Genomic DNA, 20,244 nt, shown 5'->3' with positions numbered 1-20,244 from the left:
AGAATATATCTGAGAAGGCTACAGTCCTCCTGGCTACCACCCTAACCTCAGTTCCCTTCCCAAAGGTATCCATCGTCTTCAGTTTGGTGTGTATCCTTCCACATCTTTCTCTGTGTATTTATAAACATACATGTACTTGTAGCAAATACATAGCATTTTTGTGGGCTTTTAAAACACATAAATGGTATGATGTTATTTTATGTATATTATGCTCTAAATTCTTACGAAGTGCTTCTTTCCCTCAACAATATACCATGGAGATCTTTCCCTATCAGTCCACATAAGTCTATCTCATTCTTTTACATTCCTGCAGAAGAACTTTAAATGATGCCATGGGTTTACTAAACTGCAGTCTTCTTGTTTCACTTTTAGTTGAGTTCAGGATATTTGCTATTAACCTGTAAGCCTTTTTTAAAAAAAAAGCACACGTCCTTATGCACACGGGCAAATGATTCTCTGGGTCAAAGGGAATTTGCTTTTTAAACTTGACTAGATGCTACCAGATCATCCGGGCGTTGTTTGTGCGAGGAGGCAGGATAGCATACAAGGCTCCTGTGTGCTCTCACGCCCCCCGTCTTCCCTGGCCCATCACAGGGCCCAAGATATGAGTCCCTTGGGCATTCCCAAACTTGACTGAGACAGAAGGTCACTCTAAAAAGAGAAGAGAGAGAGAAAGCAGTCTTCTGCCAAAAAAATAAAAGCATTCCTTGTATTATTTATAAGGGGATGTCAGCACAAGAGAAATACACCTAAAGCTTTATGATTTCCAGCCCAGGAATCATGCAGCTGCCGCTGATAAATGCAAGAGCTACTGGTGACGGAGACGCTAAGTTACCTCCGTGGCCCCGGGGGAGGGAGTTCACGGGCTTGGTGGTGGCAGCCACGCTCGGCTCCGGAGTCTCTCTTGACGGCTGGCTGCGGGTGGTACCAGGGCGTCCAGGGCTGGTATGCTCTCCCCGGCCCTGCAGGGTGCCTGGCCTCTCCCTCCTGCCCTCCAGGCCATTGCCCTGCCGGAAGAGTGCTCCAGGAAAGGCTTCTCTCCTCTCCCCTCTGGGCCTCACAGCACCTCAGGCTTTCCAAGGCAGGTCCAAGCCCCATTTCTGTCTAGAGCCCCATCCCCACGTCCCACAGAACCCCAGCCTTGGTCACTCACACAGTTCTGCAGGGTCCACGCACTGATGGGCATTAATTGAACCAGCTGTTCAGATGCTGATGTCTTATCACTGGTCCGTTGTTTCTTTCATTTTACTGGACAGTTATTCCAAACCATCCTGACTTTCCTCCAGCCCTGATTCCTCACTCTAAGGAGACACCCTAAACTCCTGGTTCATTCAAAGAAAAGAAAATCATGGCCTGAACTTCTGTGGTGTCTACAAATCCATCTCTCTCTGCCCTCGTCTACCCTCCGGTCTCAGAAGATAAGATCCAGTCCTGTGCAAGTCGAATCCGTAGCCCGCTGCCCCTTCTCCCCTGCAGTGTGCCCAGCATCCCCTCTCTCTCCTGCATCCTCAGCTTCTGCCTTTCTGGTTGTCCTTCCTCCACAGGTTATAAACACCTTCGGGTCCTCCCCGTTCTAACTGTGTCCTCACCCATCACCTTTCCCTTCCCTTTGGAGCCAAGCTTCTTCAAAGCAAGGCCCACATGCACCGTCTTCACTCACCTCACGTTTCTGCCTCACTTTCCTCCAGCCCTGAGCCTGCCCCCACCACTGCACTGAAACTTTTCTCACCGTGTCAGCGGTTCCCAAAGGGACACACCAGGGGACGTTCTCCAGTCTTGATCTTTTTCTGGACTTCTCTCCTGCGCTGGCCTCTGTCAGACACTTCTCAGAACTCCCTGCCTGCCCGGCCTTGTAGCTGTTTCTGCTCCTTGGAGCTCCCCAAACTTCTCCCCAGCCCTGCCAGTGCTGGGGATCCCGGGATGCTGCTCTCACCTGCTGTTTTTCTCTCCACCTGGTCCCAGGCAATCCTGTTGTGATTTTAACTCCCTCACCATAAGCGGATGACCCCCAGATCTAGCCCTCCAGCTCTTACATTCTCCCAGGTTTCAAACGCGTATATCATATCTAACCGCCTACCTTTAGAAGCTCGCCACCTGGATGTCGCCCTGGGGTCTGAACCCAGCGTATCCAAGGGGAGACTCCTCCCTTTCCCCCACCAATGTCATCAGTATCATTTGGTGGTTCTGTCATCCACAGAGCCACCCAAGCTGGCGCCCTTGACTCATCTGAGGCTCTCATCCCCCGTCAGCTGATCCCTAAATCTTGTTTATCCTGCCCCTCTCCCCTTTAAGCAAATGCTTTTTTGGGGGCTGGGCTGCGCGGCATGTGGGATCTTACTTCCCCAACCTGGGATCGAACCCACGTCCCCTCTAATGGAAGCATGGAGTCTTAACCTCTGGACCACCAGGTAAGTGGCCAAGCAAATACTCTTGACCCTTTTTGCTTCTCTCCATCCTCATGTCAGCACCTTGAAGTCAGGCTACCATCACTTCTGGTCTAGACTCTGGCAAAGGCCTTCCGACCCCACCCTCCTCTAGTCCATCCTCTGAGCTTCAGCCAGGATGATCTGTCTCAAATGAAAAGCTGCTTTCGGCGGCTTCCCGTCACCTACGGCAGGAGTCAGCCAACCACCACCCACAGGCAAACTATGGCCCTTGGCCTGCTTTTGTAAATGAAGTTTTATTGGACCAACAGCCATGCTCTTGTTTTTTTTGTTTTAATTTTACATGTTCTTTATGACTGCCTTTGCATTATGATGGCAAAATTGAGTAGTTGCAACAGAGATCGTATGGCCCCAAAGCCAAAAATATATGCTGTCTGTCCTTTATAGAAAACCTTGTGTGACCTCTGCCTTACAGGATAGAACAGGATGGAATTCAGGCACCTTAGTGGGCTTCCCGTGCCCTCTGTGACCTGGGTCTTTTCTGCTTCTCTGGTCTCATTTCTCTGTATCTCTTCTTCATGCTTTGTGCCCCGAACGGTTTATGCTGCTCCCTCAGACGCTGTGCTGTTTCCCACCCTTGGTCCTGTGTCCATGGTTTTCGCTCTGACTGGACCCGCTTCCCATGTTTCTTAACCTCATAAACTCTTATTTGTTTTTTGTTTTGTTTTTTTAAATTAATTAATTAATTTATTTATTTTTGGCTGTGTTGGGTCTTCGTTTCTGTGCGAGGGCTTTCTCCAGTTGCGGTGAGCGGGGGCCACTCTTCATCGCGGTGCACGGGCCTCTCACTATTGCGGCCTCTCGTTGCGGAGCACAGGCTCCAGACGCGCAGGCTCGGTAGTTGTGGCTCACGGGCCCCGTTGCTCCGCAGCATGTGGGATCCTCCCAGACCAGGGCTTGAACCCGAGTCCCCTGCATCGGCAGGCAGACTCTCAACCACTGCGCCACCAGGGAAGCCCATGAACTCTTATTTGTGACTCAGCTCAAGTGTCACCCGCCTCAGGAGACTTCGTTGACTTCCTGGCTGGGTCACGTGCCCCTCTGCCGTGGTTCTGTAGACCCCACGATTCCCTCTCCCATAGCACTTTCCATAATATGTTAGGATCATATGTTCAGGTGTCTGTCTCCCTCATTAGGCTGTGAACCGTTTAAGGACATAAGCTTTCTCTTTTCCTTCTTACCTCAGCACCCACCACGGTGTCTAGCACGTATTAGGTGCTCAATAAACATGCATTGAGCAAATAAATGACCAGTGGCTGGAAGTTAGGTGGCCTCTCTAATCACTCCGATAGGGTGATTAGAAGGATGATGCTGATATGAAGAGCCAAGTGTGGCTTTGCCAGACAGGGTAACTGTCTTGTATCACAAAGCGAGTTGCTAGCAGCATGGAACGAGAATTTTTGGAATATAGTGGGGGAACCTGATGGTCTGGGGCTCCCTCTGTTGGGGGAGGGATGGGGAGTGTTCGAGTGTTTGGGATCCCCATTTGGTAGCCTTGGGAAGTCCAAATAAAATTGTGTGTATCCTGGTCAGAGACTTTATTTATCCCTCAGTTTCAATGACCGATCTGTCACCACATAATTAGAGATGCTGTGATTTGAATTTATTACCAAACATGGCTCTGCACTGTTGCTATTGGACTTGTACCATATTGCAGTGTGAGCGTGGAGATTATTGTATAAATTATTCTCACTCACATAATCATCGTGATTTTAATTACTGTGTAATCTTCGCTAATTACTGTTGTACGTATCATTTGCTTTGGTACTGATTTAACACAACTGCTTTTTCATTTGGCTAAAAGACGGCATTACAACTTTTCCTTTTTCAGGGAAAAATTTGCTTTCTGTAAACATTTGCAGCCCCATACTCTTGGCTTGTGGTTCTTAGTTTAAAAGCAAAAGAGGGACTTCCCTGGTGGCACAGGGGATAGGACTCCGTGCTCCCAATGCAGGGGGCCAGGGTTCGATCCCTGGTCAGGGAACTAGATCCCACGTGCATGCCGCAACTGAGAGTTCGAGTACCCCAACTAAGGCGCCCAAGCCACAGCCAAGACCCCGCACCAGCTCAACCATATAAATAAATTTTTTTTAAAAAGCAAAAGATTTAGACACCACCATCCTCCTTTGATCAACCCCCGTGGATTTTTATGTAGGATAAGGCGGGCTTGAATCAGTAAAAAGGTCTAAACTATAGGGGGGTTTTCGTTTGTTTTTTTGTCTTTTTTTGGCTGCGTTGGGTCTTTGTTGCTGTGCGCGGACTTTCTCTAGTCGCAGTGAGCGGGGGCTACTCTTCGTTGCGGTGCGCGGGCTTCTCATTGCGGTGGCTTCTCTTGTTGCAGAGCACGGGCTCTAGGTGCAAGGGCTTCAGTAGTCGTGGCACGTGGGCTCAGTAGTTGTGGCTCGCGGGGTCTAGAGTGCAGGCTCATTAGTTGTGGCACTCAGGCTTAGTTGCTCTGCGGCATGTGGGATCTTCCCAGACCAGGGCTCGAACCTGTGTCCCCTGCATTGGCAGGTGGATTCTTAACCACTGAGCCACCTGGGAAGCCCTAAGGTATTGTCTTTCAAATAAAGTTGTATTGCTTTCAAGGAAATTCAGTTACTCTACTGCAGAAGTGGGGGCAAGGATGGGTCATGTGAGACCTGCTTAAATGATTAGATAAGACTCGTTTGTAATTAGTTCATTAATTATGTAAATGTGAATGGATGATATTTGGCATTAAAAACAGCTTGTTCTCAAAGTAGGTTAAGCATCAACTGCTAATCTTATTTCAATAGCACATTTATTTACTCGTCTCTGCATTCTTAGAACCAGAGCTCAGGATCTTTTTTTTCTTTTTGCGGTGCGCAGTCCTCTCACCGCTGTGGTCTCTCCCGTTGCGGAGCACAGGCTCCGGACGCGCAGTCCCAGCGGCCATGGCTCACAGGCCCAGCCGCTCCGCGGCATGTGGGATCTTCCCGGACCGGGGCACGAACCTGCGTCCCCTGCATTGGCAGGCGGACTCTCAACCGCTGCACCACCAGGGAAGCCCCAAGCTCAGGATCATTTTAATCCATCCTGAATGTACTTAATGAATGAGCCTCTCATGAAACTGGTTTTATGTCTTCCTAGGACAAAAGGGTTCTTTTCAGTTTTATCAGTATTAAGAAGATTAGTGGGCAAGATGTGGAAACTGGAAGCATGGAAATTTTCAATGCAAACATACTAACCGTGGACCCAAGGCCTGAGCCAGTGAGGAGCCGGAGAAGCCTGGCTCTGTCCGGGGTTTATCTTTGGAGCCAGCATCACTCTTGGACAGGCTTCCATGGGAAGGAGGGCTGTTTTCTATCCAGAGCTCCAGGTCTTATACGACAGATCTGCAAATCTTTCAGGAATTTTGAGGCTCACCTAAGTTAGACGCAAGTTTGCGTAAAACCATTTGGATTAATCACTGATAGTTCAGAACGTTCTTGTAGTGTCTGTGGTTCTCTAACTGAGCTAAACTTTTGTTAAGTATACTTATCAAAACATACATACTGGAAACTGCAACTTTTGAAATTTTCAAAAATTGGTCATACCTTTGTAATAACTACGAAAATTGAAACCAGACCGTTGCTAGCCCCCTAACACCTTCTTGTATCTGGTCCAGTCGTGACCTCCTCCTTACTCAAAGGTAACCACCACCCTAATTTCTGCTCTGAGTTTAGATAAGCCTATTTTTTGAACTCTCCAATGCCTTTAAGTTTAAATTTAGCTTTTCTGTTTTTCCTAAGTAGCAGTTTTCTCTGATACAAACTAGACTATCAAGCTGGATGCTGAGTGAGACTTTTCTACTCCTTTTGCTCAGTAAACATTTCTTCCTTAGTTTCCATGCCCAGGAGGACATGCAGGGTCACTCGTACTTCCCTCCAGTCATACGTTGGTGAACTGCCTTCCCCTCTAGACTATAAGCTTCCTGAATGCAAGGTTTATTCACCTCACTGTCAGCAGCAGCTGGCGTCATGGCACTCAACAAATGATCCTGAATGGCTAAAAGGAGGAGTGGATGGATGGGTAACTTCCACTCGCCTAAAGATGCATTTTTATGATGAACTGGGTGCTGTTATGAAGAAGTCAGAGATTTTATGTGGTTATTGCCATTGTACAGTACTCAGCTGAGCTAATGTCTACGCATAGAAAGTGAAAGAAAGCATTGAACATTTATTTAAAATCTGTTGAACCCAAGTTGAATCTCTAATCCGATTTGCTTACTTTACATACCCAGTTTGTTCTTTCAGGACATTGTGGAGGTTGTATCAGAGGGCAGGCTCAAGTCTGAGAGCCAGTACTGTCCCGTCTCATCAGATTGTGAACCCCGGAGGCTCTCTCCTTCTCTGTTTTTCCAGGGGGACGATGAGGGGTTCAAACCAGATGTGGTTCCAGCTCCCTCTCAATTCTGAAGTTGATAAAATTCTCTAGAAGTAAAACCAGGCTTTGGATTGGGTTTCGACGTAGGAGGAATCCCCGCTAGGTTGTGTACTGGAAGTTGGTTTTGAATCTCTTGGTTTTAATCTCAGAGAAGTGGGTTTGGCTGACCCATAAGTGGGGCTGCTGGGGTCTGAATGAAGCAGCCAGATGAGGCAGCTGGAGCCTTTTGTCCCCTCTTTCTTCATTCCCACAATCCCTCATCTTTCTTTTCCTCCATTCCTTCACTGTTTCCACTCCACGAACTTCCCTTAAGGGACTCTTCTAGATCCTGGGAATTCACAGAAGAAAAATACAGTCTAGTTCAGAATTAACAGTCTTGTTGGGAGTTAAAAACAAGCAAGCAAACAATTATAGGATAGAGGCTGGGGGAGCACAGGGGCTGTAGGACCAGAGGAGACCCCTAGCCCAGCCTGGGAGGTGGGCAAAGGCTTCTGGAAGTGGCTGCGGTGGGGCTGAACATTGAAGGGCGAGTAAAAATGTTTTCTTTTTTTTTTTTATCAGTCAATAGAATCACCCATAAAGTGTCCTTTCCTTCCCCTTTCCCTCTCTCTCTCCTCCTTTCTCCTTCTTCTTCTTCTTCTTTTTTTTTTAAACAATGAAGGTGTCTGGGCACCATCAACTCTGCTAGCCTCCACCTTAATTTGACAATGGTTTTTTTTTTCATATTGACTTTATTTCTATCTTTACCTTCGTCTCTACTTCTGTCTATATCTAAACACATTTTTTTTTATGCCCAACAACGTGAAAGTAAGTTGAAAACATCATGACAGCTCTCCTTAAGATAATTTCACATCTTTATCCTGCGAAGAAGGACTTTTCCTAACTATTTGCACCATCATTGCAGCTAAAAAGATGAAGAAATCCACTGTATCATCCAAGATATCCAACATTCATATTAACCCAACTGTTCTGAAGTTGTATCACCGTACTTTTTGAAAGAAGAATCCTATTAAGGGCACTCATTGCATCTCGTTGTTTTGTTTCTTTGGGTCTGTCTCTTAAAAAAAAAAGTAAATAGACTTTTTTTAGAGAACGTTTAGACTTACAGGAAAATTGAGCTGAAAGAACAGAGCGCCCATATTCCCCCGTCTGTGTCTTCCTACCCTCAGGTTCCCCTCTTATTAACATCTTCCATTAGTCCTTAGTCTCTTTTAAACTAGAATGGTCCCCTTACCTCCCCGCCCCCATTGAAACTGATTTTTTTGGTAGAGTTTCAGGCATGATTCTGATGGCAACTCTGTTCAAAACCCACTGGTCCTAGTACCTGGTGACCAGTAAGAATGTGTGGGTGAGACAAGGCAAATTCTGGTGACCCACAGGAGATACGTGGGCAGGTGTCCACTGAGGGCAGCTAATGGGTCATTTTTTTTAAGTGTCAAGGACTCAGCACCTGCTTAAGATCAGAGAAAACAGCAAGCAAGGCTTAAGAGTTATCTTGCCTCATAAAAACATTATACTATAAGGGATATAGGGGATTTACAGAGTCTGCTTCCTGACTCAAGTCTCTGCATCTTCAGGCCAGAAATAACCAGGCGGAGGGCCCCTCTGCTGCTTATTCCACAACTTTCCTGCTTGCCATCAAGCAGGCCTCCCTGGGCATCGCACCCCCGTGGCCGCCTCCTTGCTTCGAGTCTCTCCCTTCAGCCGAGTGGCCTTTCTAAGCCCTAGTGTCTCTGCCTGTGAAATGTAGGCCCTTGCCGGTCCAGGGTTTTGCAGAAACCACTGAATAAGCTAACAGCTGGTAGGAGGGCTCTTCTACTTGGGGTGTCTTCCTCCTACCCCTCTTCCGAAAGCCTGACTGCGCCCCGCCGCCTTCAGAAAGGCTGTGCCCCCAGGCCCCAGCCCCTCGCCTCTCCCTTGCCAGCCTCCTGCCGCGTTTTACAGTCCACGGTTCCCAGTGTACCTGGAGCTGCTCGCACTGCTGACCCTTCTGCGTGGGTTGATCCTGTGTCCACACCCACAGTGTGCCCTCCGAAAGGCTGAGGCAGCCCGTCTTCTCCTGTGAGGGACCTAGCTGAGCATCGTATTGATGCATACTCATTGAGGCCGAGGTGGGAGCCTCGGCTCTGCTCCTTCCTCTCCATCTGCCCTCTGAGCCTCCATTTCTAACTCTGTAAAGTGGAACAGTCAAAGGCAATAGCTGGCAGCAGAGTAGAGTGGTCAGGACACGTGAATCCCGAAGCTGGATTCCTTAGTTTAAATTCATGTTTCTCCCGTTTATTCCATGACAAATTACTTATCCTTCCTGAGCCTCATTTGTGAAATAGGAAGATTATAAGAGTTGCTGACTTAGAGGACCGTCGTGAGGATAAAATTGAATAACGTCTGCAGAGCCTAAAGGCGCACTATGCAGTGGCTCTCATGATGCAGAATTCACCTGCACGCTCTAGGGATTTAATACATGTCTCGTGTTTCCTACCGCATCAGGCACAGTGTTGGGCACCATGTCAGCTTCTATCATAGACCATCAACTGCTGTGTTGGACTCGGTTACAGTACCTTCAGGCCATCTTCAAAGGACACTGGTTTCCCATCCAGACCTCGATGTTAAAGAACATCGATACATTTTTAATTTCCTCTTTAATTTCAGGGTGTTGATGAAGAATGGGGGGGGTGATAGCATGTCTTTGGGGATGATTCATGGCGTCATTAAATCTGCATCGAGGGCTTCCCTGATGGCGCAGTGGTTGAGAGTCCGCCTGCCGATGCAGGGGACACGGGTTCGTGCCCCGGTCCGGGAAGATCCCACATGCCGCGGAGCAGCTGGGCCCATGAGCCATGGCCGCTGAGCCTGTGCGTCCGGAGCCTGTGCTCCGCAACAGGAGAGGCCACAACAGTGAGAGGCCCGCGTACCGCAAAAAAAAAAAAAAAATCTGCATCGAGTTTCCTGTAGTTACCGTTGGCTCAGGCTCTGCTCAGACTCAGACCTGGGAATTCTGGTTTTTATTGTGTGATTGTGACTAATGCCAGTGAAACCAGTGTCTCCCTGACTTGAGCGTCTCTATGTTTTACTCATTGTGTCCCAGTCGATTTTGAACAATGTATGTGTGTAGACATGAGTTCCAGTGGTTGAGGTTTCCTCTTAGCTTTCTACCTGGGGGGTGTGTGATGTTGTGGAAGGGCAAAGCAATGGCTTCAGATCCAGGCCCTGCCACTGAGCAGTGGGAGCCTCGAGCAGATGGCTTCTCACTGGTGAGCCTCAGTTTCCTCATCTGCAAGATGGGGTGATCATCGCATCCTGATGAGATGTACATACAAAGTACCTGCATTTTTTCCTTCACCCGGTGTTCGTGGAATGTCCACTGCTGTGGTAGGCACTAGAGAGAAGACGGTGGAGCTGCATTCACAGGATGGCCTGTCAGGGGAGGGGGTGTGGCCCGACTTGGAGACACGTGTGTCAGCATCTGGCTTGCTCTGGGGCTGAACAGACCACTTGGGTATCCTCACCCCTTTTCTGTGCTGCTCAGAGCAGGCTCGGACCTAGGAATTGTTTATTCTTGAACATCTGCCCTCAATCCTCAATCTAATCTAACCTGATGGGAGGGGCCGTTAATTGAAAAACAATCATTAAGATTTTAAACATATATTTATTAGTAGTAATGTTTTGAAATGAATAAGTAATACATATGCAAGTTCAATTGCACCAGAATCCACCTGGCATGAAGAGCTGGGGGCAGGTGGAGGTGTACGTAGGCCACTACGCTCATGTGTACTGACTGTCCCGATGACGTACGTCGTCTCTGTGAGGTTGGGAGTTACTGTTCCCACTGGCACAGCGAGGCTTCACAAGGTACCTGGCTAGTAAGGGACAGAGCTAGGATTTGAACCCAGGCCTGTCTGCTTCCTGAAGCCCAGATTCTTAGCCTTGCAGGTTAGAAAGAGTAAAAATTGCAGCATTTCTGCATGATCATATCCTGATTTATCTAATAAGCCTTCATACATGTGAGCCACCAATACTTAGAGAAAAAGAAATAAAAGGAATCCAAATTGGAAAAGAAGTAACACTGTCACTGCAGATGACATGATGCTATACATAGAAAATCCTAAAGACGCTACCAGAAAACTACTAGAGCTAATCAATGAATTCAGTAAAGTTGCAGGATACAAAATTAATACACAGAAATCTCTTGCATTCCTATACACTAACAAAGAAAGATCAGAAAGAGAAATTAAGGAAACAATCCCATTTACCATCGCCTCAAGAAGAATAAAATACCTAGGAATAAACCTACCTAAGGAGACAAAAGACCTCTACTCTGAAAACTATAAGATGCTGATGAAAGAAATGGAAGACAACACAAACAGATGGAAAGATATATCATGTTCTTGGATTGGAAGAGGCAATATTGTCAAAAAGACTGTAATACCAAGGCAATCTACAGATTCAGTGCAATCCCTATTAAACTATCAATGGCATTTGTCACAGAACTAGAGCAAAAAATTTTTTAATTTATATGGAAACACAAAAGACCCCAAATAGCCAAAGCAATCTAGAGAAAGAAAGACGGAGCTGGAGGAATCAGGCTCCCTGACTTCAGACTATACCACAAAGCTACAGTATTTGTATATATTCTTTTGTTCATCAGTTCACTTAATGGACATTTATCAGATGCCTACTATGCGCCAGAGGACTCAAGGTCCACTCATTCGTCCAACACGTATTTAGTGAGCACCTACTATGTGCTAGGGCTCTGGCACTCCACTCATTCACTCAACAGATGTTTACTGAATGCCTGCTGTGTGCTCAGATACTGTTCTAGGCACAAGAATAGAGCAGTGAATGCAACAGACAAAAACTCTTGCCCTCCTGGAGCTCTCTCTTATCTCCGCAACATTGCAGGGTTGACCTGGTTTCCCCCCATTGTACAGCTGAAGAAACTGAGGCCTAGAGAAGTTAGGTGCCTATCCCAAGGCAAGTGAGTGGCTAGTGAGTGGCAGAATCAGCCTAGACTCCAAGGGACAGATGTTACCTGGTAAGGTGACATCGGAGACACTTGTTAACTCTGTATCTCATCACAGAGTTTGGAGGAAGTTTCCAGAGAAGGGTGCTGCTGGCTGTGGGGTTGGAACCCCACCTCTGCTACTCCCAACTGTGTGTGCCACCCCTCCTCACTGTGCCCGGAGCTCACAACTCCTAACCCCCAGGGTGGCCATCGAGGTTATAAATGGACGTGGCGGTCAGCTCCATGCAGGCAGGTGGCCCACCCGCTTGTTCTCCCCTGTATCCATGGTGCCCAGCACATAGTAGGTGCTCAGCCAGGGGTAACTCTTTCGGACCCAGCCTGGAGCCTGTGTGGCTGGATGCCCAGGAATGCCACTGGCTCCTTATCAGGCAGGTATGCTACAAGCCTCTTCCTGTTGGGGTAGACTGAGGGGCAGGTGCAGAAGGTCCCAAGATGTTTCTGGAGTCCCTCCTCAGAGAATCACAGTGCCCCCGCCTAGCTCGTGTCTGCACCCGTCTCCCAGAAGCTCGGAGTACATCCTGTGCATCACATCTCTCCCTGGCTGAGGCAGGCACAGCAACGTCTTGATTAGCCACCACCCATACGTCACGCGATGCTAATGGAAGGGAGTTCCACCTGAGCTGAGCCGTCCCATGAGGACAGCTGGGGAAAAAAATGAGTCTTCCCAGGCCCCTGGAGGAAGACGGGGGAATGTGCTTGAAGTGTCCAGAGCCAGGGCAGAAACGGAGAGGATCACCGTGACCCAGACAGCAGAGCTAGAACCCACACCCTGAAGCTTGCAAGAGGGCGTCTGCATTCAGATTCAGTTCTGCGGTCTCCACACAGAAAGGAGTGGATGCAGCAAACTTCTCCCTTGGAGTGGTGGAGCAGACAGGAAATAGAAGAAGATGCTGCAGAGGCGTGGGTGGATTTCTGGGTGGTAAACCCAGGAGGCAGCGCTCAGCCAAGCCGAGGCTTCTCTCTCTCTCTCCTTCTCCCCCACCGCGTCCCCATCTCCCCTCCCTCCCTCCTCACTCTGCCCTCCGCCACTGAGTCTACACTGCTGGGACTGGGTTCTGGTTTCCAGCCCCCCAGCTGAGGCTCTGAAGGCACCGACCAGACCGCTCCACCCCGTGACACCCACACATGGGCCCCCAGCAGGGCTCCGTGGTCAGTACTTGGGGGCAGCCAGGGGGGCCCTGAGCGGGTGTCCCTTCTGGAAGATGCTGCTCCTTGTGGGCCTTGGGGAAGGCGGGCACATCTCCGCTGCTCTGGCCCAGCCGAGGTCCCCCACGGCTCCAGCCCAGCGAGCCTGTGTCCTCTGCGCCTGGACAGCAGCACACATGGGCTGCGACCTCCAGACCCCACTGCTGGGCTGCTGACGGTTTCGTGTGGCCCGGCCTGTCCCACCTTGTGGTCAGAGATGAGGAAGGCCGGCCCTCAGCTGCCAGCCCACACCCCACCTGCGGCCCTCCCCTCTGTCCCCCGGCCTTGCCCTCAGCCTCCCTCTTCCTTCGCCACCTCCATCGCCACTGGTCTCTTCCTCTCCATTCCCCCATCCGTTCTCACTTCACCTTCCCTCTTGTTGGTCCTGCTTCTACTTCTCCCCACTTCTCTTTGCCCCTCCTCCACTTTCCTCATCCTACCTACTTTCTCTTCCTCGGAGACTTGATTTCCAAGGTAGACTTGACTCAGTTCGACAACGCTTCCTGAGCACCTACTGTGTGCTGGGTACAGTGCCGAGTCACGGTGTAGAGATGAGACTCAGCAGGGTCTCGACAGCACAGGCTGGAGAGCTGGGGTTCTCCCACCCTCCTCTCCTTCTGCCCTTTTCCCCTGCTTCCTCTCCTCCCCCCCCCCCCACCCTCTCCTCCTGTAGCTTCTCTTCCCTCCCTGTCTCGGCCTCTGCAGCCAGAGGGGAGCTGGGGCGAGTGGGATGGCAGAGTCCCAGGAGGCCCGGCGACAGGAGCCCTGGGTGCTGCCACCCCCACGTGACAGATGATGGAGGAGACTGAGCGCCCAAGACACATTCATCACGTCCGCCTCCTTTCAGGGCCAAGACAGGACGGAAATGACTTGTGTCAGCTCTGCGGCAGCCCAGTGCCCCTGGCAGCTCCAAGCTGTTTATTAAAAAAAAAAAAAAAAAAAAGATGAAGAAGAGAAAGAAAGGCATGTGAATGCCATCTTGCCATGTGTTAGGGGAGCGATTCTAAAGTGATGATGTTGACAAACACCCCTTCAGGTAATCACACAGGAGCTCTGCAGCTCCCTTCCCAGCCTGCGTCCAGCTGTGACGGAGATGGAAGGTGACAGGCAAGAAATAGGAAGGGAGCAGCTGCTCTGGGCAAATTGCGAGGCTTTTGTTTGAGCACATGGGGGCCGGCCTTTGCCGGGAGTGATGGGACGCAGGGTCACCTGCCCGTTCATTCTCCTGCCCACTCCTCTTGGGACGTCACATGAGGCTTTCGTGGAGCCCAGTGGTGGGTTAGGCTCCAGAGACCCAGAGGTTGTTAGTAGTAATCGTAACGAGCCCTAACGACTAATTAGTGATGGTTAATAGCCATTCGTTATCGATTATTATTAATCATAACTGTTAACCATTATTTGAGGAGCTAGGTGCCCGGCATGGGGCCCAGGGCTTTTCTTCCCTCCCCTTGATCTCCCTGTGAGATCAGGACAGTGACCTGGGCTAGGAGGAGGGGGAAGGAGTGCATCCAACGAAGGGAACAGCAAATGCAAACCCCGGAGGCAGGAAGAGCGTGGTGTGTCCCAGGAGACCCATGTGGCTGCAGCAGAGTGAGCCAGGGGCTAACTCACAAGACAGGAGGTCGGGGAGGGGGTCGGGAGCCTGAGCCCCTGGAAGACTAAGGATAGTGAGGACAGTGCGTGATGGAGGCAGCGCGTCGACACGCCTACCTTGGGGTCCATCTCGTGGTCTCCTCACCGCCCCCAGACTGTGACATTGGTCCTCTCCACCTAGCAGACCTAGGGCATGAGGAGGGACAGATGAGCGCAGCCAGTCCTGTGCCTGTCACTCAGGGAACCTTTTCACAGAGTATCACCGCCAGGGTCCTGGGTCAGGGGAGGCTCCTGCTAGCATCAGAAGAGAGAGGCTTCTGGGATGGTGGGAGCTCAGGAAGGCAGTGCCTAGGTCCCTACCCGGGTCCCTGAAAAAGATCCCAATCCCCTACCCTATCTGTACTCTCCTCTCCTGACATCACCTCCAGGGGCCGTGGGCTTGGCTCCTTCTGAGACTGAAAAGCCCTTTGGGTCACTGTGGTCAGCTCTTTTCCCTTTAAACTATCCTACATGGTCAGGGGATGGAAATGGTGATAATCAGAGTGTGGTGAGCAGGACACCTTCCTCGGTCTCGTGCCAGCATTCCAACCTTTATGTGTAGGAGGCTGGCTCCTGTAATCCTTCCTGTCGTGACAGAGCAGCAGGCAGGGGCCGACGACGGGAACCTGCATCACCATCGCTCCCACCTCCTTCAGGCTGAGCCCTGGCCCCAGCTGCCACGCCCAAACTCTGACATTTGGCGCTTTTTTGTAAATTACAGCTTTGCTGTTGTCTGGGAAGGAGGTCGCTTGTCTTAGAGGGAGGACAAATAGATTTTATTTTTTTAAAGAACAGTGGATGGATTCCAGTCTCTCTCCTCTAAGCCCTGCTTTTCGTCTTACAGCCTATAATTTTGCCCCACTGCGAGATTCCCACTCTTCAGAGGCAGTGGTTTTGGCTCAGCTGCTGCAAAATGCCTCTGCCTGGCGGTCCCAGAATAGAAAGCGTCTGTCCTCTTGTGTATAGTCTCGGTTTCAAGTTGATTTGATGGAGCTGTTTCCCTTTTGAAGGACCGTTTTTTTTTTGTTGTTGTTTGTTTGTTTTTAATCCCACCCGCATCCCATGAAACAATCGGGTGTCACGGAGCATCTCGTTCAGGCGCATGTTTGGGTCACTGGCTCCAGCAGGCTCTGCTTGGTGGGGCTGTCCTCCGGGCTTGGCCCTAAATAAATAAATAAATAACCTCCCGTAGGTGCCCCTGAGTCTTCAAGAAGGAAATTACCTATTTCACAGCAGGCTGTGTGGCGATAGGTCCTATCATGTCAGAGATGATGCCTCGTAAAACTGAGTCATCTCTCGGAGGTGCAGTTTTAACCTACTCAAACGCACTTAGTCAGGTTTAATTATAGACAGAAATTGCATTTCAGAAAGCGACAAGAAATCATTTGCGCGGCTTCAGTCTGCGCATTCAATCGTACGGTTCGTTGGAGGGTGCAGGTGGGGTCAGCATTTCCAAAGAAAAATAGTATTAGTGCCCGCGCTCTGGGGCTCAGTCGCGCCAACTGTGGAGACGGCACGGTGTCCGCTGACGGCGGGTTTCTTCTTGGCACAGGATCCAGGAGGCGGCCAGTGATGGGGCCCGGGACACCCACAGCAGGACCTGGGGGGACAAGGCCGCGTCCCCGCTCTCCCTCCGCCGAGGAAATTACGGCCACTTGGGGGACGGCGAAGAGTGTGGCGTCCAGAGAAAGCCCCCGGAGAGGTCGGGCGTGCTGTCCTCCTCCCCGTCTTCCTGGAGTGGAGACGTGTCCCCGCGGCCCAGGGACAAGCTGCCCAGCCCGTCGGCTGCCCTGTCAGAGTTCGTGGAAGGGCTCCGGAGGAAGAGAGCGCAGAGGGGCCGGGGGTCGCCGCTGGGCCTGGAGGACTGGCCCACCCTCCCCATCTACCAGACCACCGGGGCGTCCACGCTGCGGAGGGCCAGGACCGGCAGCGAAGAGGGCGCTCTGGCTCTGAGGGCCGGGGCCGAGTCACCCCTGGACACGTCGGCCGGGCTCCTGCGGTCCACCAGCCTGAAGTGCATCTCCTCGAAGAGCGTGGGGGGCCCCAGCCCGCCACCCGAGAAGCTGAAGACCCGCTTCAGTTCCTGCGAGTCCCTCCTGGAATCGGGGCCCGGCTCGAGGAGGACTCCGAGCTCCCCGACGGCGCTTAGGCGCTCGTTCTTGTCGCCCACGCTGCGCCCGCGGAGGCGCTGTCTGGAGTCCTCGCTGGAAGATGCGGGCTGTCCGGACCTTGGGAAGGAGCCGCTCGTCTTCCAGAACCGCCAGTTTGCACACCTGATGGGGGACCCCCTGGGCAGCGACCCATTCAGCTGGAAGGTCCCGAGCATCACCTATGAACGCAAGACCCAAGTGGGTTTCGATGACTTCCTCCCGGCTATCCGGAAGCCGGAGACGCCTACGTCTTTGGCCCGAGCGGCCAAAGATGGGCAAGACAGTTCACAGCGTCCAAGCGTCCACTTTGAGATGGAAGAGGCCGACGGGGGCTTTGTCTCAGGGATCACCACCGTTTTGAAAAAGAGCCTGGAGTCCAAGGAGGACCCCGCTCACCTCTCCGACTCCTCCTCCTCCTCCAGCTCCATCGTGTCCTTCAAAAGCGCCGACAGCATCAAGAGTCGGCCAAGAATCCCACGGCTGGAGGGTGACAGTGGTGAGAGAACATCCCCCGAGATCAGAGAGCCGGGGACAGGGAGGAAAGAGGAGGATGTTGAGAGCATCATGAAGAAATACCTACAGAAGTAGGAACCAGCTCAGGTAACAGCGACAGGCTGGCCTGTCCTCCTGGGGGGATGAAACGAGGTGGTCCACCCAGGTCTGGCAGCCTGGAGGCAACCGGTTGCTGCTACTGCTTTTAGGTTTTCACTGAAATAATGTGTTGCTATTTATGCAAATAATGTGTTGCTGGTAAATAGAAAACTTATCAGAAGCCCTCACTAGGTGCCACCGGTTTCTCTGCTCTTGAAAATACAGACCATCAGAAAGTGTGAGGTCCTGTGGGGGGCGGGGGAGAGGGTGCTGAAGGAGGCGCTGGGCTTTTAAAGTTTTCCCACCCTTGTCCTGTTCTCTTTCCAGCGCTCCTTTCACCTGGTGCTGGGGGAGCCATGGAGGCATCTGTCCACACAGTGACGGGAGAGCCCGGGTGGATGGGGGGAGGGTCAGGCTAGCATAGACGAGGCCTTGACGTTAGTGAAGTCCAACTCTTGCATTAAATGTGTAAAGAGAAACTGGGGCCCAAGAAGGGGGAGGAGGGGACAAGTACAGAGGTCCCAGAGCGCCACCGTGGGAGCGGCAGTGCTTCCCTCCGCCTTCTCCTCCCGTCCCGGTCCTGGCACTTCTGTGCAGTCAAGGTGGGAAGAGACATTCGTTGCTAATAACAGCTCCAGCTGATGGAATGTGTTTATCAGGCAGTCATTTGGTGCCCACAGTTACCCCAAGAGGTGGTGAGTATGATTTATTCCCATTCTACAGGTTGACAAACTGAGAATCATATAGGTTAAGGCACTTGTACAGAGTCACCCAGGCAGAACGGGGATTCGAATCTCCAGAGTCCCCACACTTTTGCTGGTGACACTTTTTCTTAGGTACGTATCCCAGGCCTCTCTGTGAGTAAGCTCAGAGCCACACTGATGGAGCTGGGTCTTTAGAGGGGTTGCCTCTATGGAGGGCAAACTGAGGCAGAGCTTAGAATCATACATCTAAAGGGGGGGTTGGAACGCACAGACTCCAACCTCACTCTTGGGCAAGTGAGGAGGACCTCAAGATCAAGGTCACTCAGTGAGTCTGCCACCAACCCAGCCACGCTGACTCCCAGTCCAGTGCTCTTTGCCCTGAGGCCAGGCTGGCCCCTGACTGCACCTCGTAGGGCATGTTTCAGACTCCAGGGCACTGAGTCTTCCACTTCACAGCTCCCGACTGAAATACAAAGCCCCATGAGGCAGGCCGGGAAGCAGTGGAGGGGGAGTTAGAGCCTCCCTCCGGGTTCAGATGCGATGCAAACCCACATCCCAGTGGCAGGTCCCCCACCCCGGCGTCCGTAAATCTCCGCGTCACTGAAGCTCAGAACTCGCAGCGGCTCAAGGCTCAGGTGGTCAAGTGGTCGTGCTCAGCCCACACCTGGCTCAGCCGCCAGCCCTCCTTCCAGAGGCCTCCTGGACCCAAACAAGCCGTACGTCCTGTCACTTTGAGAGTCACCCTCAGCCCATCAAAAAGCCATTGCCCCTTCCACGGAGACGGGCTTGGACCGTATCAGAGCAAATTAAATTGACTTAACATGGCCTTCTCTCTGCTCTCAATTACCGAGGAGAGATCTGATATTCATTTACATTATTATGCTCTCGGGGACACAGAACGCATTTTCAAAGGCCAAGTAAAGGGCACACGTCCCGAAGGGGAACAGTGCTTAGCAAACGTCGTCACAGAACATCTTGTCTCTGCCATTTTTTTTAAAGCTCAGCTCCCCTTCCGCCCTCCCAGCAACGCTCCCTGTGATAACGGAGCACCTGCCTAAAAACCTCCTCCACCTTTGACTTGCACGCTGTAGTCTGGAGCTCGACAGTACAGCTCCATTGCCCACGATACAAATGTGTTACGGGATTCGGAGCCACTCAAGCCCCCAGAGCTCAGTTCTGCCCTGTAACTGCCGAGCGATGCAACCTTGCTGAGCATCTGTGTTCTCAGCTGGAAGATGGGGGTAGTAATGCCAACTACCCAAAGTAGCATTGTGAGCGGCCTGTGAATCAGAGACCCCAGCCCAGAGCACTGCCCCAGCGGCCACAGTGCATGTCAGGTACCTGCACTTGGAAATGGTGGCCCTTCAGGATGTCTCTCAGGCTCCCTCCACTCGTTTCCCTTCTGCCCCCTCCTATCTCATTCCGCTCAGCACATCGCTGCAGTAACGCCACCTGGGAATATGGGCTCCAGGGGCTTCCACCCACCAAAACACACACCCCAGGCCCCATTTCTCAGCTCTGACCTGCATTTGTTTCCAGCCTCCTGCGACACATTGCCCTCCTTGAAGACTTCCCGACTCCACGACGTTCTGGAGAGAGAGACAAAGACCAGCCAGGCCTCCCCGGGGGCCCCGAGTCCACAGCCAGTGTGGCCACCCTCAAGAGGCCGGGGGGGCCAGCAGAGGCACATCCCATGGGGCGTGGGGCTCCCAGCATGCTAGGTCTGTACCAAATAAAGTGTTGGCTTCTTGGCATCTGGGCTTTCTCTCTATTCTATGATCATGTTACCTAGGACTCTGGAGGATTGATGGTGTGCACCTTGGGGTAGAAGGGTTCTGAGGAAGGGGACCAATGCAAACTGTTTGTAGTTTCAGGTGCACACTGCTATTTCTTTCCCTGTGTGTCTACATGCAATGGCCTTGTTCTCTTGGCCAAGTTCTGCTCAAATGTCACCTCCTCCAGGAAGTCTTCCCTGATACATCAAGCTGAAATAAATGCTCTTTCTCTATTCTCCCTTAATTCCCATGCTTCTATCATATTTCCCTTGTCTATTTACATATCTACATTGTGTGTAGATGTGCGGGCATTCAAGAAATTTTGATGAATGAGTGACTGAACAAGCAAATGAA

At 51.2% G+C, this 20,244-nt stretch overlaps 1 protein-coding gene across 1 annotated transcript in view; it reads left to right on the top strand.

The window, feature by feature from the left end:
• MYO18B (myosin XVIIIB) overlaps positions 1–19,856 on the top strand; it is a 221,992-nt gene extending 202,136 nt beyond the window's left edge. Inside the window, exons 42-43 of the mRNA XM_079941940.1 lie at positions 16,223–17,420; positions 19,655–19,856. Of these exons, the coding sequence (XP_079798066.1) occupies positions 16,223–17,408 (1,186 nt within the window). The 3' untranslated portion in view covers positions 17,409–17,420; positions 19,655–19,856. The remainder of the gene's footprint in view (positions 1–16,222; positions 17,421–19,654) is intronic.
• The last annotated feature ends 388 nt before the right edge of the window (positions 19,857–20,244 follow it).

Source organism: Stenella coeruleoalba (genome assembly GCF_951394435.1).
Source record: "Stenella coeruleoalba genome assembly, chromosome: 14".
Classification (NCBI taxonomy): domain Eukaryota; kingdom Metazoa; phylum Chordata; class Mammalia; order Artiodactyla; family Delphinidae; genus Stenella; species Stenella coeruleoalba.
This window is presented reverse-complemented; position numbering and strand designations above follow the sequence as displayed.